The sequence below is a fragment of the Leptosomus discolor genome, chromosome 2 (assembly GCF_034619465.1).
Source record: "Leptosomus discolor isolate bLepDis1 chromosome 2, bLepDis1.hap2, whole genome shotgun sequence".
NCBI lineage: Eukaryota > Metazoa > Chordata > Aves > Leptosomiformes > Leptosomidae > Leptosomus > Leptosomus discolor.
In genome coordinates this window covers 77,070,931-77,094,985 of record NC_141392.1, presented here as the reverse complement: position 1 = coordinate 77,094,985, position 24,055 = coordinate 77,070,931, and the positions used below count along the sequence as shown (strand labels likewise).

The window sequence follows — 24,055 nt, the reverse complement described above, 5'->3', positions numbered from 1 at the left end:
ACTGAAAGTAGTTCAAGTTCAACACAGGAGCTTTGAATTCCTTTAAATATTGTTGGGAAGATGGGATGAATATGAAGTATTGGCAGTACATTTCTGTGAAGAGATGCTTCACCTGAAATATATTTCAGGCCGTTTCCCTTCCTCATAAATGAAATGCATAGTTCCTAGACACCCTCGTACTGTTCAGAAGAATCTTTCCCTGTTTTCGAATGATCAAAAGCAATGTTTTTTTTCCTAGCTCTAGAGTTACCTATGTTCATCCTTGATTTTGTTGTTGATTTTATTTTCTTCAGACTATAATTCCAGTATCTGTATTTGGGTTCCTGTTCCTTAGAATGAGAACTATAAACCAATTTCTCTGGAATAAGCACAAAGGTGAAACAGCGCTCCAGGGAAGATACAGTTACCTTGCAAAGTTTGTCTGTATTCTCACTCTAGGTGGTAGATTTCTGAGAACAAGTGACTGCTGAATGCCTGCAGTGGGAGGTGCAACTGAGAAGTTCCACTCTTTAGGGTCACATAAAAGCTCCAGGTCCTACAGCCAGTGATACATAAAAGCTCCAGGTCTGTGTAGCTGGGCAGGCCAGTAAGACTGTTGGCAGCTCTTCCCTGCCCTGTGTGTGTCCTCTGCCCAATTCTGAACCTATCCCAGTGTTCTGATCTTTTGAAATCTTAAATCGTTTGAGATGTAATTTTTCACTGGTTCTTTAATCCTGTAATTTACAGGGGTTGTTTTCATAAGCAGGGAAAAACTTGCAATTGACCAGATCATTGTTGTGGCTAAAATTCTTTGGGACACAATATTCTCTATGGCAGGACTTAGTTTCTGCAGCAGATAAGAATGCTTCTTCAATCCATGAAATTCTACAAAGATAGAGCTTTACAGAGATAAGAAGTATTAGGAAGGAAAATCTTTTAATTCTATAATTGCAATTAGGTTCAGTGCCTTCTGATTGAGCTTTTAATCTTGTAGCATCTCTTACTGAGCATTTTAAAGTGCATGGAACTCCTAAGTGATTTTTTCCTTTTTTTTTTTTTTTTTTTACAAAGGTAGTTCTTGAAGAGAAAAACATTCATTGCTCACAGTTACTTTGTTCAAATGCTTAGAGAGGAAATACTGCAAAAATTGGTAATCTAAACCAATAAGAAATGCAAAATTTTATAAACATTTTAAAACTGGTTTACAAATAAAGCTATGTATCTTTAACGACTTGGTGTAAGATCTGAAATTAGGCTCTTCAAAAAAAGAGAAAGCGTATTTTAATTTGCTGGTTTGGCAGTAATTTTGGCAACAATTTAATTTTTGCAGACATTTAATGAAGACGTTTACATCAACCCTTAACTGTTCTGGAATCCTAATTCTAATTCAGTGACTAGTTCAGTGCTTCATTCTCTGGACAATCGGGAAGGAAAGCTCCTCAAATAGTTTGTTGTGTAGAGTCTATAACTTAAATGAGCAGTTCTTGAGCTTCAAAAGTTTTCCTGGAACTGTAGTGTGAAGTTTTAAAATGTCAAGCTGAGTCGAAATATCAAATCTGTAACTTCTGCATTTTGTCAGGTTTTCTTCATGCAGTAGAGACCTGCACTGCACTAAGTTCTAACTGAGAGTCAGGAAGTTTTAGGGCCTTTCATAGCCTCAGTATACCGTCACAAGTTACAGTTTTAAAATAAAATATTTGGCTTTGGCTACCTGCATTTTGCTTTAACTGAAGAGGAAAAAATCAACCAGAAACTTGCTGTGAGTAGGACATGCAATTACTGTAAGCTTCCTATAGTGAACTTTTTTTTTTCTTCTGCTATTAAGGACCAAATCATTATTTTTTTAAACTGTTTTGTTAAAATGACTCTTAACAGTGAGTATTGTACACTCCTCTCAAATAGAAAGTAATGTGTTTTTATACACTGTATTGTTCACTGTCTTTCTCGAAATTGGTTCACAATTATTTATTGACACTGTTGCCTACTCTGGTTTTAATTAAAATATAGCCTTTCTTGCAATGCGTGCAACGGAGGAATTTAAAAGTATTTTCACTTTTCAATAACTTAGTTTGAATATGAGAAAAACGCTTGTTTAAAACATTTAGAGCTGTCCCTAAGGTAATTGTGGGAGTTAGTTTTGTACAAAGGCATTTGGTAGATATAAGATGTCTTTGATGGTGCACTCAGCTTTTGTCCAACCACCTGTGTGAGAAATGCAGGGATTTGTTGATTGGCGGATCTGCCTCTTCCCCCCCCTCAAAAAAGTCATCTCCTTGATGAAATTGATTTGTCAGTTTGTTCCAGTCTAATGGTGTGATAGCCCAGCAGCTTTCAGTATGTTGAATAGTTAAAACCTGCTTTTGAGGTCAGTGTCAGCCACTCTGACCCCTGTGAACTGTCACCTGAGTCAGAATTGCAGGGATTAGGCCTTTGATATTGTGATGGCTTCGCCTATCAATTGACTTTTTCATTACTGAAGATGTTGAGCCTTTTGTTTCCCTTCTTAGTATGTAACCAAGCAAACTCCTAAATAGAAGGAGCATTTGTTCTTGTTCTCTCTCTCTCTCTGTAAGTAATAGAAGTACACATCTTTTGTGAAGTGTACCTAATTAAACATAGAAAAAAATTAAACCCAGAAAATATAGCATGATTGCAAGTTTTTGGGGTGGGTTTTTTTGTTGGTGGTTCTTTTTTTTTTTTTTTGGTGCTGAACACCAGTATAATTTCTGGGTAGTTTTAGTTTGACAAATTTATAAGTCTGCCAACTAACAAAACCTTGTATATGGAAAGCAGGGTGTCAGATTAGAAGTTACCAGCCCTTTCATACTCAGCCTTCTAAGCCTGTGTGTGTGCTTAAATTTAAAGACAAGGATTATTTGAATTCTGTAGTTCGGAACACTGAACTGTTACGATATTTTATAGTGTACCTATTGCTTTAGCATGTTCTTTAAATATGGGGCTGTTTAGTTTGTTTATCTTCTGTATCTGTCCTATGCACATGCCTGCTCCGAGACAGTTTATTTAGATGCCGATCAAAACTTTATCTGAGGGTAAAATAGCTGCTACTGTAGCTGAGTGTCAGGCTCCCTGCCTTCTCACTTCCTTTAATTGTTAGGATTTCCTGAGTTCTTGCTTGATTTGTTTACCCCTTGATTAAAATGAGTAAATCAAAGATATCATAGATATGGAATAGTTGATTCCTGCTGTATCAGGGTAAATTAGTCTAATTACACGTGGCAGTTTTATTTGCTTGTGATGTAATGTGAAATGAGGTCCTGCCTCCCCCCAAAAAGCCCGAGCCAATTAATAAAGCTTTTAAGCTCTTTGTCACAGGCCACCGTGGAGGTCTGCAGAGAAGAACTTTAATCCAATAAACATTTCATTTAGATCATGAAAAGAAAGCATGAGGAGAAGCTCCTCCAAGAGAGGGTGTTACCAGCAATTCTAGACATGAAGAGATGTGAGGAATTTGCCAAATTAACCAAGAGGCCTTCATATTTAACACATAAATGTGTCAAAACTAATAATAGAATAATTTAATTTGAGTTGAACCTTATATTGTTAAAATTCTAAGAAGCCACGACTGTTTTCTTCAAAGACTTTACTGTTGAGTTGGATGGACAGGGCAAGGGGAGGTTGTGAGAAACCCAGATAGCAAATAACACTGGCCGAAGCTGGTGGAAAGAAAAAAAAAAAAAAGGAATAGATAATTAGGTGTAATTAGCGTGTATGAATTGTTGTCTCTCTGCCCTTGGCTTGAATAAATTTCAGAGGAAAAAAAAAACCCTAGTGGTGAAAACGCTTTGATGTAAGAAGAGTCATTGTGGTTTGGCAGCATAAAGGCAGTGTTTTATACTTCTTACATAATGGTTGTGATACAGAAAGAGTGAATGGACCCTGCACCCCCCAGCCTGCTTTACAGCAAGGACTTTTGGATTCCCTTGAAACAAAATGCATCAGAAGTTTTCAGTTGTTGGTAATGAGGTAGCGGACCTCATCAGAGCTAAGCATAAGCCATCTTTAGCCTTTGTTTAGATCTTAATCGCATTTTTTTTTTTTTATTCTGGGAAATCCAGTTTCGTAAATCAATACTACTTTTTTTTTTTCTCTTTTTTTTTTTTTTTCCTTTTCCTGCCTGCCAACAGTTCTGGCAGGAGCAAAGGCTAACACTGGGAAAAGAAATACAAATCAAATGTTAAAAGGAAAAACAAGAGCAAAAAAGAAATCTAGATAAATAACTTCATCCAGAGTATAATTCCAATGAAGTACATGTATTAGGGGTGAATTTGACCCTTAGCTTACGAAACATCATGTTATAAATTCCAAGTGAACTCTTGGCGTTTGTTTTTCACAGAACACCACAGCTTGTTTATTAGGAGATTGAAAGTTACAGTCATTATTGGTTCTTTAGCAAAACTGAATGTTATACAGTGGTTTGTGGGTTGGTTTTGGTTGTGGTTTTGTGTATATAGCTATTCTGCAAGGAAGATTTTTTTTTTTTTTTTTTTTCCCTAAGTGATGTGGAATGGGGAGAGCTGTTCAGTGTAATTCTTATTGCATGGACGTTTACTCTGCCATTCTTCTGTTCCCTGACTGGAAAAAAGGAGAGGCTACTTGTCTCCTACCCAGCACAGCCATGCCTGTACCTCCTGAGTTCTTTCACTTTTGTCTGAGTATCTGAAATACTATTCACAGAACAGAACATTTTAAGCGTCTCTGTCTTTATTCATGCACCATTATTTTACAAGTTAATTGTCTATTTTTCCTCTTCTTAGGGGGTAGCTGATTTGTAGCTAGACATTAAAATAAGTTATTGAAAAGTTGTACAATAGATCGTATGTTCCTTGTGGTAGCAAGAATAGTGGGATTTCTTAGTTGTTAAAGTTTTGAAGGCTGTAATGTAAACTTGTGCTACTTCCACTGAATTAATTTTGCCACTAAATTTGTCGCTGCTAAACTCTTCAGTTTAAAGTTTAAATGTTCCTGTCCCAAAAGTAAGAAACAGATTCGTTGAAAAGAATCATATGTGGCAGTATTTCACTTCCCAGATCTTTGTGCTCTAGGTCCATTTAAAAATAATTCACAAATAAAATGTTTGTTATCCAAAATTAACCTGAGCATGATTAGTTTCATTGATATTGTACAGTACACTTGTCTGACACTTTGAAAGTTTTCCTTAAATTGTGTTTGTGTGGATTTTTTGGGTTTGATTTTTGTTTTGTTGTGTTACAGTTTAAAATTGGAACAAGTGTGAAGTGTCTAAGGCTATTGTAGCAATTTACCATATTTTGTTATTGCAAGTAATGAAGGATATGGGGGGGAAAGGCTGTAAAAAAATTTAGTTAACCCCTTAAAGCATTTGTAGAACAAATAGCCTTTCCTACTCAAAGTTGATTTGATCTGTGAAAGGCAACACCTGAATATCATGCAAGACTAAGTAATTATGCCTGATTGTAAGGTATTTTTTTCAGGTATAGGTCACAGGAAATTCGTTTAGGGTAGAGTATGTACAAAGCTAAGAAATATGCAGATTTTCTGTTGTAAGATTGTGTAAAAATTATTTACAGTTAATACTTGCATAAAGGTTAGAAAGGTTGATGAAGTGATATTTAGTTTTGCTTTACTATTCACTGCGTGTCAGAATGTAATTATGACTGATTCATGAAACTGTCTTAGCAATGAACCATCTTTATTAAAATGCTGATCAAGACAAGAGCTGACAGTAATAAAGAATAGAACATTTTAGTCTTGTTGCTTTTGAATGATTGCTAATTACCCCAGAGGTCATGTATAGTGCTTATGAGGATTCATTGACATTTTCTTTAAAGTCTAGTGTTTCAACAACATCTGAACAGGGAGACAAAAACTGTATGCACACCCAACAATGCTTGGACCGAGTTTTTATCCACCACCAAATACCTGATGATGCCCTTTCTCCTTCTCCCTCCCCCTGAGTACATCTTGTTCCCATGGATCAGTGTAGCAGAAAGTTAGGAGTGTTTCAAACTTTAGTTACTCTCTTTTTTTTTTTTTTTTTTTTTTTTTTAATTTGAACAAGGCCAATTTTAAGTAAGCATAAAAGTAGCAGCCCTTTGAAGGTCCTGTACCTGTACCGTGCTTGCTTGTGAAAAGTCTTCTGATAGATCTCCTTTTGGAGCTGCACCAGAGAGGAAGCACTGCACTTAACGCTGTACGCTTCTCTCGGCAGAAGAGGTGTGGACAGACCTGCCCAGCTTATGAGTCCCAGTTGGACCAGTTTCACACTCTGAAATGTACTGGTGATTGTCACTTGCTGATGAGTTTGAGAGTACGCCAAAATTAAAACCTGTGGGTATGCTTTGTAGGTCAGAAGTAGTTTTTTCATGACACACTGCATTTTTTGCTTGGCAGGATTCTTGCTCTACTGCAGTTATGAATCATTTGGGAAAATGCCAATTGTAGTGGTATTCTTTGGGTGGAGAAACCTTTTCTTGAAGTTGCTTAAGAAAGAAGAAATAGTATTCTAGTTGATAATCTAACACTGCATGGAGTCAAATAATGAAAAATAAAAGTGTTTTAGTCTAGTAAGCTCTGTTTACCTGAGGAACCCTTCCTCTGTTGCTGGCTCAGGGCTCTCATCACGTGTCTACATGTTGTGTGATGCGAGAGAATTTTTCTCCCTTAGACTGGATGTAAATGTACAAGAATGGTTGCCAGTCAACAGTCTCATTATTTTCTGATTTGCTGGGGGAAGGGAATACTAGTGATCCTGTGTATTGTTCATAAAGACCAAATCAGCAGGACAGGTGTGGGGTGTTTTTTAGCGGGATGAGGTTTTTTTTTTGGTTATAAGCTAATACAAAGAGTTAGATGCTGCGGATGCATTTGAAAAGGGAAGATGATACCTGTGTGGAAATTATGATTCCTTTTGCTCAGAAAGAGTGATTAGAAGCTGCACTTCTCTGGCTTGCTTATTAATAGTAGATGTTCTAATGTGCTTGTTAAGTATGACACCAGACGCCGAGAGTATTAATTGTGCAGCTTTGCGTGCCTGGGGATAGGACTGTACTCTGCCTTGCTCATATGGAAAGGGTGTTTGGTACTGCAGATGCAGTCCTACCACTGCATTTGCAGGTATCTGATTTGACCCAAGTGGGAAAGGCTGAGGAAACTCAGCAAGTGTGGGAATTAAGGTAGTGATCATCCCACTGTGAAGCACTCTTGCATCTCTGTTCTCCTACACCTCTCTGGAGGTCCTCAGATAGGGTTTGTCTGATCCTGTGGGCTGACAGGGTGATTTGTATGAGGTTGTATGTTGTTTATTGGTTTTCTTTTTTTAATGCCATTCAAATTCAGAGCAGAGAATGACAATTGGGTTGACTTACAGTGGTCTTCAATAAGGTTAAAAAATATCTACTCACCTGCATTATTGAGAGTCACGAGCGGATCACAGTATTTGAGCTCACAGGGAGACATGGTATTTAGTAAAGTTTTTAATGTGGCCAACAAAGCCATCTATTAGCATTTGAGGGGTTTTTGTGACACATGGGAAACGCATGTCTTGAGAACTTGCAGGTTATCCAGTTAACTCTGGCCTTTTGAAATTTTCTGAAACCTTTGTTCCTCTACTTAACTGTCTATCGTGTTGTGTATTTTAACTTCTTGAGCAGTTAAACATTTAAATAGCTATCATTCTTGATTGCAGTAATAAAGGAATATTAGAGGTGCTTATAGGAAGAAAAATGTATTTATATTAGTCTATATTTAATAACTTTCTACGGTAGGTATACTGAAAGTCTAATTTTACCTATTCTGTCTGAAGGTTGTCAGTTTAGGTGTTCTGTCTGAAGTTGAGCCTTGAGGCTTTATCTGTTTTTCTTCTGGAATAAAAACTTTTTATGCCACTTCAGTGGAAATGAGTGCATGATCATGCTGTATTTTTAACTTACTAATTGCGTTTTCAATTCTGTAATTGTATTTGTTCTCTGTATACATAAATACATAAATGACTTCAAAATAAATTGTATGACTAATTAATTTTATGCATTTGAATTGAATAGGATAAGTCAGACTTGAAATATCTCAATAGAACAGAAAATCTGTTGGAAACCCTAGATGCTTCCACAAGAATTGACGAACTGTGGCTTCAATTTTAAGTATTTATTTCAAAAGAAAACTAGGAGTTTAGCCAAGTAGATGAAATTTGAAAGTTTAAATCTCCATCTTAAAAAATGGATGCCAGTAGTTACAGTCGTGGCTTTGACAATTAAAGTCCTAACAATCTGAGCACTCCAGTTAGTTCTTTGGCTGTTGATTAGGATTCCATGGTGGTGATTAGTGAGCGTGAGGATGCAATCACATCTGCAGGGTTTAATCAGTCCAGTGCTGGAGAAGTTAGTCTAAAGATGGAGAGAGAGAAACTAAAACTTCTATGTGTAATCTTAGTAGGGTTTTTCCCCACTGCAAAAAGATGAAGGGTAAAAAGTTGAGAAGCCTACCTTCCCCCCCCTCCCCAGACTTGCTGGGTTTATAAATGGTAGTATCAATAGTCTAGTTCCGTGATGCAGGAGTATAATGTTGTTGACACCTGTGAAGGGGAGAGAAGATGTGTGGTGGTGATCACATACATGCCCTCTCTGAGGTTCAGAGAGTAAGAATTTCGCTCTTACAGTTGTGAGCAGTATTTGTTCCTCCATACTGTGAAACCACGTATCTGGTTTTCATTTTTGCAAATCTAGTACTTTAAGTGTTTAGCTTGGACGTATATGATATTTTTGGTGTGCTCTATTGTACATTCTGATTATATGCTGCGTTTTAAACACTTGAAGCATTTCTCTTGAAAAAAAATATTTACAAATATGAAGCTTTTGCCCTCAGCATTCCTGTGAAGCAGATAAGTGAATGTTTATGTGTGTAGAAACAAAGAACTGTGGTGGGCACCCTTATCTACAAAGGAAACTCCGAAAGGAAAAAACTTTTGGATCTCTGCTCAGTGCATAGCTTTTCTGTGCCCTTTCTGACTCTGGCTTTGAGTAAAGAAGACCGTGTGCTGAATCCCCCTTTAGAATGTCTCCGCCAGTACATTCTTAACTTGGATGAGAAATGCTGCTGTTACTGCCTGGCGGTGCAAGCAGTCCTCCCATTGCTGCTCCTCAGTTCACTGGTACTGCTATCCCACCCTTTTGCTTCTCTGCTGCGTGGAGTTCAGTTTGTGTGAATAACATTGCCTGCACCAGGGCATGTTTGGGTGCCGTTTTGTTGGCGCTAATTTCTTCCACATTATCACTTAATGATAAGTTTCTTTATTTGCACTACTGTTTGATTTTTGTGTTATGTTGTTTTCCAGTAGCACCTATAGATCTGTGCTCTACTGTCATATAGTCACGTAAGGAGAAGGTTGTTCCTACCCTACAAAGCTTAGAATTAACAACAGCAGTCATGTTTTAACAGAATGTTTTTTGGGAGCATGTTGCTACACAGATATAATGTTTTGTTTTAATGGCAGGGGCCATCCATTTTAGGTGTATTTATACAATGACTTACGGAATAGGTGTGAGTCAGCTTTGAAGTGTCTCAGTAAAAATAACAGTGGTGGGTATTTATTCACATGAACATATAGAAGGGTTAGGAAGTTCTTGTGGTCATTTTATTTTTACTTAGAACATGGGCTCTAAATGGCTGAAGAGAGCATCAGTCTAGAGAGGACAAAAACCCCCAAAAAACTGGCCCTGAGGTCCAAGTCAGTGCTTCTTGAGACAGTAATGGGTGAAAAATATGCTAGAGCTTCAAAGTAAAATGTAAACCAGAATTCGACTGAGAATGCTGGTTTGAAAAATAGGAGACAGATTTGAAAGATAGGACAGAATTAAGCCAAACACCCCCCAACCCCCCCACCCCCCCCACCCCCCAACCCGAGAAATTGCTTGGGAACATCCAAGGAGCAGGACAGTAAAATGCCAAATGTTTTTCAAAGGACTAAGTATCTCTCTGTTCCTGTTAACTGCCCCCTATTTGTGTGCTTATGTTGTTTGTTACAGAAAACTGCTGAGTATCAGAATTTGCTTTTTCCATTTTGTTTATTTGGTGCAGTTGACTTTCATCTCCTAAGGAAGCAAAAAATCAGTAGGACTATAATAACTGTACCTTATGTATCTCTGAACGGGGCGCTGCTATTGCCTGTCTGGCTGAAAGGTCCTGTAGCCCAGAATATCTAACAGGCATTTTTGAAATAACCTGTGTAATGTTATGTCACATTAGAATCAATAGTAGTACATTATTGTAAAAATGCAAGACAAGGTTTATAGGGAAAAGAAATATCTTTCATTTAGGCAACTGTTTGTAGCTTAAAAAGGGGCCAAAACTATAAATAAGCTTTTGAGCACACAAGCTCTACCTAAGTATTGTCACTAATGATAGTGATTTTTCCTGAGTAGTGATAATACTAATTACTTTGAAGAAAGAGAAAAGGGAAGGAAGGCAGAAGAAATGCCTCTACTTCATAGCTATATTGGTAATATTTACATATGCAGTTCTTACCTCCAAAACTTTTTTGCTGTAATGTTAAATCATGGAGTCGCAAAAGACTGTCAGTGCATTTAGGGAGTGATAAGTTTGTAGGCAGAAAACAAGTGGACTAAAATACTGTAGCACCAAGTGCGGATTTATATTTCAGCAAGCTGCAATGATCTGCATGATCTAACCCAGTATCAGTCTGTATTTGGGTGCGCAGAATGTCTGCCTGACTCAGCAGTCATTAGCAGCTAAGCCACAAGCATCGTGTAAATATCAGCACAATAAACTTACACCAGCTACGGTGTTCAGGTGCCCTTTTTGTTTCAGCCATACCCCACTCTTAAGTATATGTAGTTCTACATTCACTCTTCACTCTACGTGCAACACAACACCCTGAGAGAGCAGTAGAGTTTGTAAACCCATCTCAAAGGCCAAAGAGATGAGGGTGAATTAGTGCACAATTCTGTGTCTGTTGTTTCCATGAAAAACCCCCCAAGATGATAAACATCATTACTAAATATCTGAGTATCTAAAGTTATTCTAAATAATCTCATAGTCTGCATAGCTGTAGTAAGGTGATTTCTTGGATACACACCGCCCCCCCAACATGAAGAAAATAATACTTGAGCTAATCTACTACTTTCGAAAAAGAAGACATTAGCATTAGGCAGAAAGATGCTGAACAGCAGTGCTTGGGAAGGAAAAGCTAAGTACCCCAGCTTTGCTGTGAAATTTCAGGAATCTTCCTTCTAGCCTTGACTGCCAGACTGATGCTGAAGAGAAGCTTAAACATCCTCCCTCCCTTGTGCATATTATTACATGCCTCTGGAACTTTTTTCTTCTGCTCTGTTATTCTCTTTCTTTGTAAGCTTTCACGAAAAGAAAGGGAATAGATTATAATAATATTGTAGCACCAATGCTATTGTGTTTGCAGTAGCCTTAGCCCAAGATAATGATTTGATTAGCATGGCTTTTTCACTTACCGGAATTAGAGACACATGGATTTTCCTGGGTTTTCTGTGCTTTCAGGATAATTTTTTTTTCCACCTTCTTTCTTCAGCTGTATATCTTTGGAGAGAAGTTGGAGCTTTAAAATAGGTGTAGATCCTTCAGTAATAGCCAAGGGCAAAAAATCGGTGCAATGAGTCATCACAGTCACTCCTGCAGATATTTGTAATCTCTAAGTCCTGTGCAATGCATTTGTTCAAAAGGGCCATTGTTTCTTAAATCACTGATGATAGTTCCTCTAAATTTAAGGGTTGGGTTTTTTTTTTCCCCTGCAATGTCGTTGCTATAAATGAGATTTGACATTTCCAGTTTTGATATTTGAATGGCCTCAAGGAGGGTTTGAAAAATTTGACACACAGAATATGAAACGTTTAACGGGAGTATTAAAGATAAACTAGTAGTTCATAGTGCAGTGAAGAAGCAGAGTGATTGAGTGGATTCTAGCAATCCAAAGAATTTTAATGGTGTTGAATTGCCTACCAAAAAAAGTTTTATTGCTTTAATTAAGTTGTTGATAGAGGTGTATTTTCTGAAATATTAAAACTTTTCCTCCTTTTCTTTTATAGCTTCTTTTGCGTCTAGCTATATAATACCTAGAAGTTGTGTATGGTGGTAGTAATAATAACAGATAAGCAGAGCTATTCCCTTTGCCAGAGAGTGTAAAATCTTGATCCCGCTGAGGTTAGTGAGAATTTTGCTCTCAGCCTCAGGCCTTGAATCAAAAAAAGCACCCTTTAGTACAGCTGGTTTTGAGTTTTCTAACAGAAGCAATTATTGTAACTACTCAGGGACATCTATATCATGCTTGGAATCTTACAGGTTGTTTAGAGGAGGGGAAAAAAGATCCTTTTCTGAGTCACTACAAAAATGAAACCAAATCTTTTTGATATAGAGCTTTGTTCATTCCCCTTTATGCTTTGGTCCGTTTTGCAGCAAGGCTTGGTGTCGTTCATATATTTGATGTTTGACTCATAAAATTTTTAATCTTCTTAGTAGAAGGAAAAGATAAAATTCTTTTTGGCTTACAAAGTAGAAGTAGTTTCAGTTGTCTCTGTTGCTAGAATTTGATTGTGGTCTGTTAAACTTATTGCTGCTAATTTTCTATTTCTAAATGTATATTCTTTAATGTGAAAATAATTATTTTCACACACTCAAAGCACTACCCAGAGAGAGTGAGTAATATCCACCCAGATTTCATTCCCTGTGCTTCTGATCTCTGTTACTTTTCTAGTTGATGGACTTTTGAAAATTATTACATTGTTTTGAATATGTGAATGATTTCCAGCTTATTTCTTTGCTTCGATAATTGTAAAGGAGACTTCAATTTTGTGGTCTTGAATTTCAGTTTTGCCGATCTTATTCATGCTGATGGTTTATCACAGCAATGTGTCTTCTCTCTAACACAGATAATAGTAAATATAGCTCTGGCTTGAGGAAAGCTGTGTTTTGTTTTGTTTTGTTTTTGTCTCTGTAGAAATACTGCAGCACAGTCCAGCTTGATTCTGGAATAGACTACAGGAAACGAGTGCTTCCTGCTGCTGGAAAACTTTACTACCTGTAAGTTTATCTATGATATAGTATTTGCCCTCTTTTTCCTTCTTATTAGCCAATAATTTCCTAGTCAACAGGAAATGAAAAATGTATAGTAGAATTAGCAGAGTGTGACTTTTCCTTTCTTTGCCTTCTGGTCCATTTTGTTCAGCAAACCGCCTTCCATTATGCCTTGATATTAACTTCATTAAACTACATTTTCAGTATCCGCACTAGCATCATTTATAATGTGTGACTGAATAAAAACTAATTAGATTTTTTTGGGGAGGTGTGGTGTTTGGAGAACTGAAGTGACAGATGGTTAGAAAGTAATGAATATCCTCTTGTAAGAGATTGCACAATTCTCTTATAATAGAAGAACATCCTTATTGTATTTAAGTAATTAAGTATTTATAGAAATCCAAAGACAAGGATTCATTTAATGTTGGGTGTTTCCAGTGCTGTGGATTAAAAAAAAAACCCAACACCCTCCTATTTTGACAGATTGTTTCTGTTTATCACGACAAAATTTCTTTAGCACTTTATTCTATATTTGCAAATAAATACATTTAAAAATACGTTCAGAGTTTTGCTTATGGTTGCAGCATATATATGCCTAATAGAAACGTCCTCTCTTTTTTTTTTAAATACTTTGAAACCTTTGCATTGCACACATTTTTCTAGCTCCTGTTTGCTCTTATAGTATTATTTAATCAATGACACCCTGAGCAAGGCAGGCAACAGTAACTTAAAATGAGATGTATAACCATTGTGTCTTTCAACCCAACATACAATTTTGATTTAAAAATCATGTTTCTGTTAAGAAAGGTGCAGTGCTTTCATTGATGTGACAGGTATTTGAAATGAAGTATGTCTATATCACTTTATAATGAAGTTAGAAATTGTAGTTGTTTGTCTGGAAGGAGGAGAACTGCTTAGTAGAATTACGACAGGTAACTCTTCCTGCTTCTGGAATTAAATGGCAGATTTTTTCATGTGGAAAACAGGTCCAAGGCAGGTTCTGTCTTCAAAGTGTGACTGTATGAACCCAAGAAAAGTAACCCTTGTTCTATATTCTTGCCTGGCTCCGCTTTCTTTAAGTTTTGTGGTGTCTGCTTGGAAGTACTGTTTGGAGCTGCCACTATTATCTCAATGTTGCTCACTGTGGCTCTTTTTCTGATGTCTGCATAGCTGTCCCTGCTTACGCCTCTGCTTATTGTGCCCACTGCACTCTGTGACTTTGTTTGATAATTGTGGGGAGCACCTACCATATTCTTCTCTCCCTGTCCATACTCTGAAGAAAGGAAGAGCATGTATGTGATTTCTAGCACATAACGGGCTAAACATGGTGCCTATGGCATCAGCTCTCGGAGGAGAAGAATACAAACAAGTCCCAGGAGTAGTACCCAGCTGAAATATTTCACGGTGTTCTGCTGTAAAATTTGTGATCAAGTGAATGGCCGAGATTGGTGATAAGTCTGTCTCATGTCTCTCATTGGAAGGAAGCTGGCTACCTCTAGAACTTCTTGTGCAAATCACTAGGAAGCAGTGAGAGGAAAAAACCCAAAATAATCCAGTACCTGCCCATGGAAATAAGATACTTATTTCATCGTCCTTTCTTTTTCTGAGGGTATCTCATTCATTCTATTCAAACATGTTCATTGGAGCTTTCAACCCTGCAGAACTACCTTAGTATGTGTTTGGGTTTTTTTTATTTGTTTGTTTTAAAATTAGGTACTATACAGAATTTTGCTATGGATTTTTGAAATTTAGTCAGCAGTCTTGCCCCCAAAAGAAAATGTTCTTTTCCAACATGTTTACATTCCCCTATTAATGATCATAGTATCATCATCACATTTTAAAAAAAATCATCTTGTTGCTTCATAATTTGTGTAGTCTTCATTTAAAATATGCAAGTGAAGGTTGCTTAAAGCCGCTACACTGATTGCTTTCAGATGAGTATGAAACACAATTACAAGATTCCTGATCAAAGCAACTTCCTTGATCTCGGTCACATGTGTCTATTTTCAAAACAAACTTTTGTGGCAATTAGGTGTGAATATCCACCTAGGCATCATATTCAGCTGTTTCTTCTTGTAGCCTTTACATCAAACTTTTTGATAGTTGTATGCATAGACATATGCACACTCTGATATACATGGAATCTTTCCCCCCTTTTATGGCTGCTTTTTTCTGCTTTTGTCTGTTCTTGTTCATTTTTCATTTTGTCAGAGGAAAGCAGCACACAAATACCAATGTTGAGAGAACCTTCTTCTTTTGAAGTTACAATTTTATGTATATCTCCTATTCAGAAAAGGTTTTTTTAAAGTGTTTGAAATGGCACTTGCAGAAGTTTGTGGGTTTTTTTTCCCAAATTCTTTGTATCTACAACATTTGCTATTGTTAAGCTTGAGCTAAAAAGTAGTTACTTCAGTTCTGCTGTTAACATTTTTAAGGTGCTTAAGGCCTAATGAACAGGAAAGTAATTGTGTAACATGCTGAACATCACTTGTTCTTGAGAGGAGGCCTAGAACTGCGTGAAGCAATGCAACTTGAGTGCATCCATGATCTCTAAAAGTAGACTTTTCACACTAAATGAGATTACATAAACATCAGTGAAGCGTTCTATATCCTAGTTCTAGTTTATTGTCTACTGTAGCATTAGTTTATATTCTCATCTTCCAAACTAGCTGAGGAAAAAACCAACAGCTAGGAATATTATCTGTGTTCTTTAAGAATGAAACACAGGAAGGCTGGCCCTCTAACCCATTCAAATGACAAAAAATACTTTCTGATCAGACTGACTTATAATTCTTGTGGCAACCATAAGATGTATATAAACTTTACTTCAGCTCTCAGCCCAGATATTTTGCATTTTTCCTGTCTGTGGTTGATCTTTTCCCAAATAGTATCTGGGACAGAGCGGGGAAAGTGATAAAGTTACTAATGCAGAGATAATGCTGATATTTTGAATTTCATAGTTTAATTTTGGAAAGTGTTTGATCAATACAATCAGTTGACTTGATTTCCCCCCACACCAGAAAGCGGCTCCTATATTTAATTTCAGAGTCCCCTCTCAGAAATTTCAAAGGATACTTGGTTAGGTGCTTGACTGCCTTGCCTTGTCTATTTGCTCTTATTTTGCATGCAAGATAGAGCCAGAAGCCTTTTTTCTCATTGTGTACACATAGTGTTAATGGATCTGCTCTGCCTGTATTGCCTCATTACTGGAAACAGCTCAAAACACAGAAGTCTTTCAGTGTATGCAAATAAGGCAGAATCATCTACCTGAGAGTTAATATTCTCTACTTTTAAGTGTATTCTAAATCTAATGTTTGTATTTAGAGCATAACATCCAGTTCTCTCTTTTTATGGGCAAAAAGCTAAGCAGGCTCAGGCAGCTGTTTGATGTTGGCTTCAAGTGTTATTAATTTCATATTCTATTATTCTTTTCACTGTAGCACAAGTGAAGCTGATGTGGAGGCTGTCATGGATAAGTTGTTTGATGAGCTGGCTCAGAAACAAAATGATTGTACGTAAGTTAATTTCTCTTGAAAGAGAATACATTTAGAACACAATGCCCAATCTCCACTGACCAATTAATAAGTTCCATTGCTGTATATGGGTTGATGCCACACTCAAGTGGCAGTCATTGTATCAGCATTTTGTCTAATTTATGTGTTGAATCATGTGCTATTATTCATCAAGCTATGCATTTCCTATCTGTAAGAGATGAATTTTATAGTAATTATCCAGAGAAGATTGAGTCTTTGTTCATGTTCCCATAGTAACTAGACCAAGGATTCTAAAAGTGCAAGGCAGAGAGCTGAGGCTGAATAAAGCGTGTGGAACCATTGCAGACTTCACGTTTGAAGAGCTGTGTGACAGAGTGAGTACTGAGTCAAATCTAGATCAGTTAATGCTCAGACTTTTCACAGTTTAAAAAAAAAAAAAAACCAACAAAACAAAACAACAAACAAATCCAAAACACAAAACCTCACTGTTTTCCCAAGTCATACTAAATTAAAAGGGCTCCTTTTAACATGGCAGAAAGATTTTGAATTTAACAGGAAAAAACCCCAACTCTCCCCAAAAGATCAATAATAATTCTGTTTTTAGTAATACAGTAAATTCACTCTTAAGTATATCACAGATTGTCTTAAAAAATCCTAATACAGTATGTGCCTGGGCTAACATCATTACTGGAATTTTTTACATACCAATATGCAAACAGCGTTCAAATACTGTTTCTAAAATCTGGATTTTAAGCTGGTGCTCAAGCAAAAGTGTAGTAATCTTGGCACCACTAGAGTAAAGCTGTTGTTGCATGCCTTAGTTGTGACTAGCTGTACAAGGGCTGTTTAGTCCCCAGCCCTCTCAAAAATTGCCAAATTCTGCTAAATGCTGCCAAATTCTCTGCTAAACACATGGGGTGTGATTCCTGAAAATCTCTTTTTGTGTATCACCTCCAGTGGGTTTGAAGACAGTCACCCTAGAAGTTGTGTTGTACTTCAGTGGCACCTCTGCTGACACCTGTAGTTATTGTTAAATGTTCATAACTTTAATCTGGGCCGATAGCACCTTTGATTCAGGATGCTGACCGGTCTTTTGGTTATAACACTATGTTTTCACTTCCTTGCATCTAGCAAGTTGATAACTATTTGGACAGGAATGTCACTGGTTATGTTTCAGGCTGTAGGTTTTAGGCTTTGTTGGTGTTTAGTCTCAGACAAAACTGGTTAGCCATGTGTGAGAATGGAGGTATGTTATGGGTAGAATGGCTTACTTTTTGCTAAAATTTTGGGACTTTTTCTTCATTGTGCCTCTTAGTGCATCAGGAAACAATGCAGTCAGCAAACGCTTGTAAAATTCCTTACTCCAGTGAATGCCTTGTGTACTTATGTGAGATAATAAATTGCTTGTAAGGAGAAGTGCTCTAGTAGCTCATGTGTCAGTGGCCGCTACTTTGGGTCTGAAGGTTCTAATCCTGTTGAAGAATTATGTGGGGTTCAGACCATCGTGGCATAATGGAGCTGAGGTCCTTGGTTTGCGCTCAGAACAAGTAAAGAAAATCCTCATGAAACGTTAAACGTTCTTTAACAGCATCGTTCTTAACGTTGATCACCCAGGACTTGGGCAGTCATGCTGTCTCAATTCAGATACCTTCTGCAGATGTGTTATGGTAGTCTCCAATAGAATAATCACCTGCTTAAAACAAAAACAACATGGCAGACAATAAATGTTTTTCTTTAACAGCTTCTCCAATCATCACTTATTTTCTTTGTGTATGCCTTTGTTTGTTTCTACCTTTAATTGCTATATACAATTATTTATTTTGCCGTGACTTTTGTCTTCAGATCATTGATGTACCTACATGAATATTACATTACTGTGTTGGTAAGGTGGTATCACTGTGCTCACTTAATAGGTAGAGAGCTGTAATCATGAACTTTGGAATTATCCATTAAGTTCGGATGAATGGCTTCAGTTGCCTCGAGGATTTTTTTTTTTTTTTTTTCCATGAATGTAAACTTTTATAGCACTTCATAGCAATAATAAAAAATACCCATTGGTGTAAGCTGCATTAAGACTTTGCCTGCCCTGTTGCTCTGCCCACCCTGTTGCTGTTAAAATCTACTAAAAGGCAAAAGAAAAATTCAGCTGTCAAACCACGAAACCATAAACCATGTTCTTTTTTTATTTGTTTTTTTTTTTTTTCCATGAAATCTTCTAGATTTGCAATGGAAAAATTTATACATGCAGTATCTTTTTTTTAGCAGTCAGAATGGGAAGTCATTCCCACTGATGCCACAGAAGAAATAGGCGGGATCCAGAAGAGTGCCCTGGTGGTTTGTAGCCAAAAAAACCCAGCCAAAGTCAGGAGATAGTCAACATGACAGGAAGTATAAAGTCATTCATATATATCCAAGTAAGCTGGCTAATAGTGGTGTCTGTTTGTGGAGGGATAAAGCAGAAATCTGTAGGAGACATAGCTACAATGTACTGGGTACTGCTTGTGGTATCAAACAGTAGATAGGTTGACAAGTGTCACAAGTGCAACTATTAAGAAAAAGGAAACTAGGAGGCTGAGAAAGATGTAATGAAAAGGAAGATCCGTAGAAGAAAATACTGGATGGGAATTTGTTGGATTTGGCTAGAGTGAATCTGCAGGTTTCTTTGTGGAGGATATGAGGACAAAGTCCCATGGGAAGGCAGATCATGTGAAGGGACACGGGGTGGGGAACCTTCCTAGTTGGAGCCTGTAGCAACCAGGAAGGGCTTAACTGACAGCCCAAGCAAAGCGTCCTAGGTAGATAAATGCAATTCAAAGTTGGGTGTCATAGGGGCCAATGAAACTTATAACAGAATTGAAAACGATTTGCAATTAGTTTTGTATCGGTGATAAGACCTGGTGACAAGCATGGTAAATTGGGAATTTTCATTAATGGGGAAGAATGAGATATAATTGATATTATTGAAACTTCATGGAACAATTCATAAAGTAAGAACGTGGAATCAGTGCTTACAGCCTACTAAAGGACAGAGTGGCTAAAAGAGGTGGGGGACAGTATGCAACATTAAAGACACTGGTTCCTGCCTTAAAGTTAATTAATACAAGGATCTTGAATATGTATCAATCAGTCTACTAATTAACAAACCCAAGAGGGTAGTACTCATAGGGGTCTGTTGCAAATGGAGAATGAGGTGTGCCGCTTCTTGAGCACTTGGCTATAAAAAGCATATAACGAAAAAATACTGTTGTATGGGAAGCTTATGCTGTAGATGAAATGCAGGAAATGGTGAAATGTAATTAGCCTGAAAATTGCAAATGATAATTTTCTAGCGTAAAATGTACTACATCTAGTACAAGGTCGTTTGCTTTGAGCAGCTTTATGGGAGATAACAGAGATGAATTAATCTAGAAATGTAACCAAAAGATACTTCCAAACAGTGAAAGTACATATTTCAGTGTTCAGGAAGAGTGATTTTCAAAAGCAAAAGGGAAGTATGACCAAAACTAACTGGAAAGGGAAGTGTAAACAACAACAAAAAAACCAAGAAGGACTTTTTGAGGAAGAAGATTGTAAAAGTGTGTCCTGTGTCACTTTGAGACAGAATCAAGAAATGTACAATGAATGGCAACTAGTTATGAAGTGCAGGAAAACTAAAGAGAAACTAAAGGTCACGGGCAAATACCATGCCTGCTCAGCTATAAGACTTATTAAGTAAAATGGGAGTTTTGATACAATTTATATTATCTGAATGTTATTGGCTTATACTTATTTGGGGATGGATTAACTTTAGGTAATGCTGTGGAAAAAGGAAAAGGTTTTGCAAAAAATACTTGTTGTAGGTGAAGTAGAGTGAAACACTTGTTTTGCTAAAGGGTAATAAAATAACTTGCAGTCTGTTAATAGTTAGTATATGTTAAAAATAGCCTGCAAATCCATTTTGAATTGTTGGAGTCCTGGAAAACTAGGCTGAGCTCTCTGACTAGCTTTTTATTTTTGATAAATGTTGGCGTGCAAGGGAAATTCCATGGCACTAGAAGAATGCTATACTATCTGCCAATATTAAAAAATAAATAAGCAAAATCCACACAGTTTTGATGACCGGTATAACTGCAGGCTGTCAGTCAGATTTTGTCCAGCAAGGGTAATGGAGAAGCTGGTTCTGGATTCACACAGTGGATAACTAAAGAATGGACATGAAATTAGTTCCGGTCTCCCTGATTTTGTGGAAAAGGTTGAGTTTTGTGGATGCTATTCTTACTAAGACATTGACTTTATGCAGTGTCGAGAAAGTATTTGTTAAATGGATTGATAAGTTAGTTAACTAATATACAAAAAGAATTATTACTGAAGGGTTGTTGTTGAGTGTAGCATTTCTAATGAGCACATTTTTATACTAAGCCCAGCATAATAGTTTTTTCCCCCAGCAGTTTTGAATGTAACATAAATGCTAATACAAATTTGCTGTAAATACAAAGAGCGCTGTATGTATGGGTTGAGGAGGAGCAGTGAAAATGAGGATGCTGTGTGCAGTTTATTTCTCAGCAGAACTGAGATTTTGGGGAGAAGGGAGAGGGTTTGTTTTGTTTTGGCTTTTTTAAATCTAAGCAAACACAAAATTTTACATCTAGAACTTGGGAACACAAGTCATACCTGCAGGAGGAGGAGACTGTCCTAGGCGTAGTGTCTTGGAAATAGATTTAAACATTGTAATGGACAACAGGAGCTTCTGGTCCAGTCTTAGATCACTTAGACCTAATTTCATCTGGGATGGGTAGGGTAGAAATACATAGGAGGGTAGAAAGAGTATTTTAATTTTGAAAACATCTCAGATTGATGGCAGAATGTTAGGTGTGGTTTTGACATCAGAATTTTAGGAAAGACATTGAAAAACCTGATGAGGCTGTTGAAAAAGCCGCATATCACTTCAGCTGGAGAATTTGTGCCCTCAGATTACAGACTTACAGTTCAATTTGTTCAGCTTATCAAAGAAAGGACTGGAAGATGATTTTATAATGTACAGCTGTTTTCACAGGAAAAAAAATACAGGTATTAATGGGCTCCTAAATCTAGCAGAAGGTGGCATAATGAAAACCGGAGACTACAGAGAGATTCCGATTTTAAAAAAGGAAGAAAAAGCACCCATTCACACATTTCAACCAGTGAATGAAGTGGGAGAGCCTCCTTGTACTGTGTTTTGGGTCAAAACTGAGTGTCATTTTAGGAAGAGATGTTTCTGTTTGAGCTCAGTACTAGCTCTTAGGCTTAGCTGTCTCTAAAAATTCAGGAAATTGGAGGCTCTCATGATCTCTTCTGGTCTTAAATTGTGTGAAAGTAGAGACGTGAGAGAGTCGGGGTCCCTGCTGCCTGTTGTCAACTGTCTCACTGCACTGCACGTGCAGTGAACAAGTTCAGCAGCTGGCAGGGGAAGGTGACCAGTCCATCTTGAGGGGATAACCTTACTCAGCCCCCTCGTCCTTTTGGGAGTAGACAATACTTAGTCTACTATCAATCTGTGCAGTGAGTTCACACTGCGTTTTTCCGGGGCGTGTAACTTCCTGGGATTTGAGCAGGGTTTCACAGGACGTGTCTTAAGACGTTTCCCTGATACCAAGCGACCTTTCTTCCAAATTTGACATATTCCTGGTCTACAGCATGGAAGAACTACAACTTCTCACTGAGCCACTGCTAAAGGAAAGTCCAGCTTGAGGAGCAAGGTCTATAATAGCCTTACTCTTAGACAGATAGTAATTGACCGAGACTTTTACAAATAAACATTTATTCACACACGCAGATGCGTGTTCATATGAAGTCAGTTTGAGGCATCCATTCAGAATGGGAATGTTTCAAGATGAAAACTAGTATCATAATGGAAGGTGGATATCAACTCTGTTTAGACTTTTGTTTACATGTTTCCCATGTAGTAAATACAAGATAACAAGATTTTTTTGTGTGTTTGTGAAAAAGTTTACATTGTCAACATCTTCTGACAGAACAATTCCAAATATTTTCTAATTTTATTTAGTTAATGCAATTAACTTTGATTAAACCTATTTCCTCTGTTACATTTGGTTCATAATTCCAAAAACATTATTTAATTTAAGTTAGAGGGATAAGCGAGTGTAATGAAGGGAACTGGTTGTTTTGGGTAGTTACTTTTGATTACACTGAATTGATGCAATATTATCTTGGAGTTGCAATATTATTTTTTTGAGTTTTATGAAGCTGGCAAATACCACTGCTCATGTGGATCTTGATACTCATTGTGGCATGAGTGGACAACATTGTGCTCAAAACTCAAGTTTAACTAATTTAGTTCATATCAAATTCATACACTTAGCTTTTTTGCTTTACTGGTTATGTGAACACGTAGAAAACTAAAAAATGCCGGATCAGAGGATGTTGATCTATTTTAGTTGCTTCAGAGCAAAAAATGAGAAACAGTTTTTCAGATCTGACACTCTAGGCTTTGTGTGTCAGTATGGCACACGGCAGCTTTTGTCGTGGCTCAAAAAGTAGTTACCTACTCACTAGAATGGAGTCCTGTAAATGTGCTTCTCCAGTGTAACCATCGAGAAGAACAATGCTTGGTTTTAATCAAAACGTTTGTTATCATATCATCTTTTCTAAGGCCTCATAAAATGAACAAATGTGGCCAGAGAAGGCTGGGAGAGGCACCAAGCAAAATACTGCCATGTAGTTCCTGAATTTTAATGCTAGTGTTAACTTCCCCCGTTCTTTGTGGCCTTTAATGAATTTTTTCCTGTCAGTTGCTACATCAGTACAATGAGGGATACATTTACCAATGGAGTTAAATTGTTGCAAAACATAATTAGTTAATTTTTTCATTGAGTTAGTACGTGAATAAAAGATTGCTATGGTAGTGGATTCTAAGGAGCTGGTTCCTTACAAGCAAATACAGTTTATAATTGTCCTTGACAAATTCTAGAAGACTGTTTGGGTGGTCAAATCTGGTAACTTTAACTCAACAACGTGTTTTTTAAAAAACTTGTTTTCCTTATCCCTTTTCTCAGCAGTTGTATGTATATCCAAAGTTCAGATGAAAATGCTTTAAGAATAAAATGTACATTAACTTCATTTTAAAAATCTCAATATCCTAAACTAGCAATCATGCAAATGTCAGTCTTACTTGACCCATCAGAGTAGTTTAATTTCTCTGTTTACACATAAAGGTCAGTATTCATTATGGCTTAGAAAAATAACCCTCTACCAGTCCTCTTTCTTCAATTCCCTTTTAAAATTTCGCTTAAAAACTGGTAATTGCAACAGTTTAGCTTGCATCTTGATCTGGTATAAATAATTTAGACAACAGCGCACCTTATACGTAATCTTCCAAGGTGCTGAGGAAATAAGGAGATACAGTCTTCCTCACATTATTATCTTTTTTAGTCTTCCTCTCCCTTGTGCGTAGCAACCACTGCCCTCTGCTGGGAATACTGACTTTGTAGTGTACTCATATTTTAGCCTTTTCATTACAAAGGTTGAATAATTGTATTTCATGGATCCTGTTGTCT

The 24,055-nt window shown here is 37.1% G+C and overlaps 1 protein-coding gene across 1 annotated transcript in view; it reads left to right on the top strand.

Annotated features, from left to right (window-relative positions):
- Window positions 1–24,055, top strand: part of AFG1L (AFG1 like ATPase) — a 67,414-nt gene that overhangs the window by 31,755 nt on the left and 11,604 nt on the right. Inside the window, exons 8-10 of the mRNA XM_086461312.1 lie at window positions 12,953–13,035; window positions 16,470–16,540; window positions 16,797–16,897. Of these exons, the coding sequence (XP_086317438.1) occupies window positions 12,953–13,035; window positions 16,470–16,540; window positions 16,797–16,897 (255 nt within the window). The remainder of the gene's footprint in view (window positions 1–12,952; window positions 13,036–16,469; window positions 16,541–16,796; window positions 16,898–24,055) is intronic.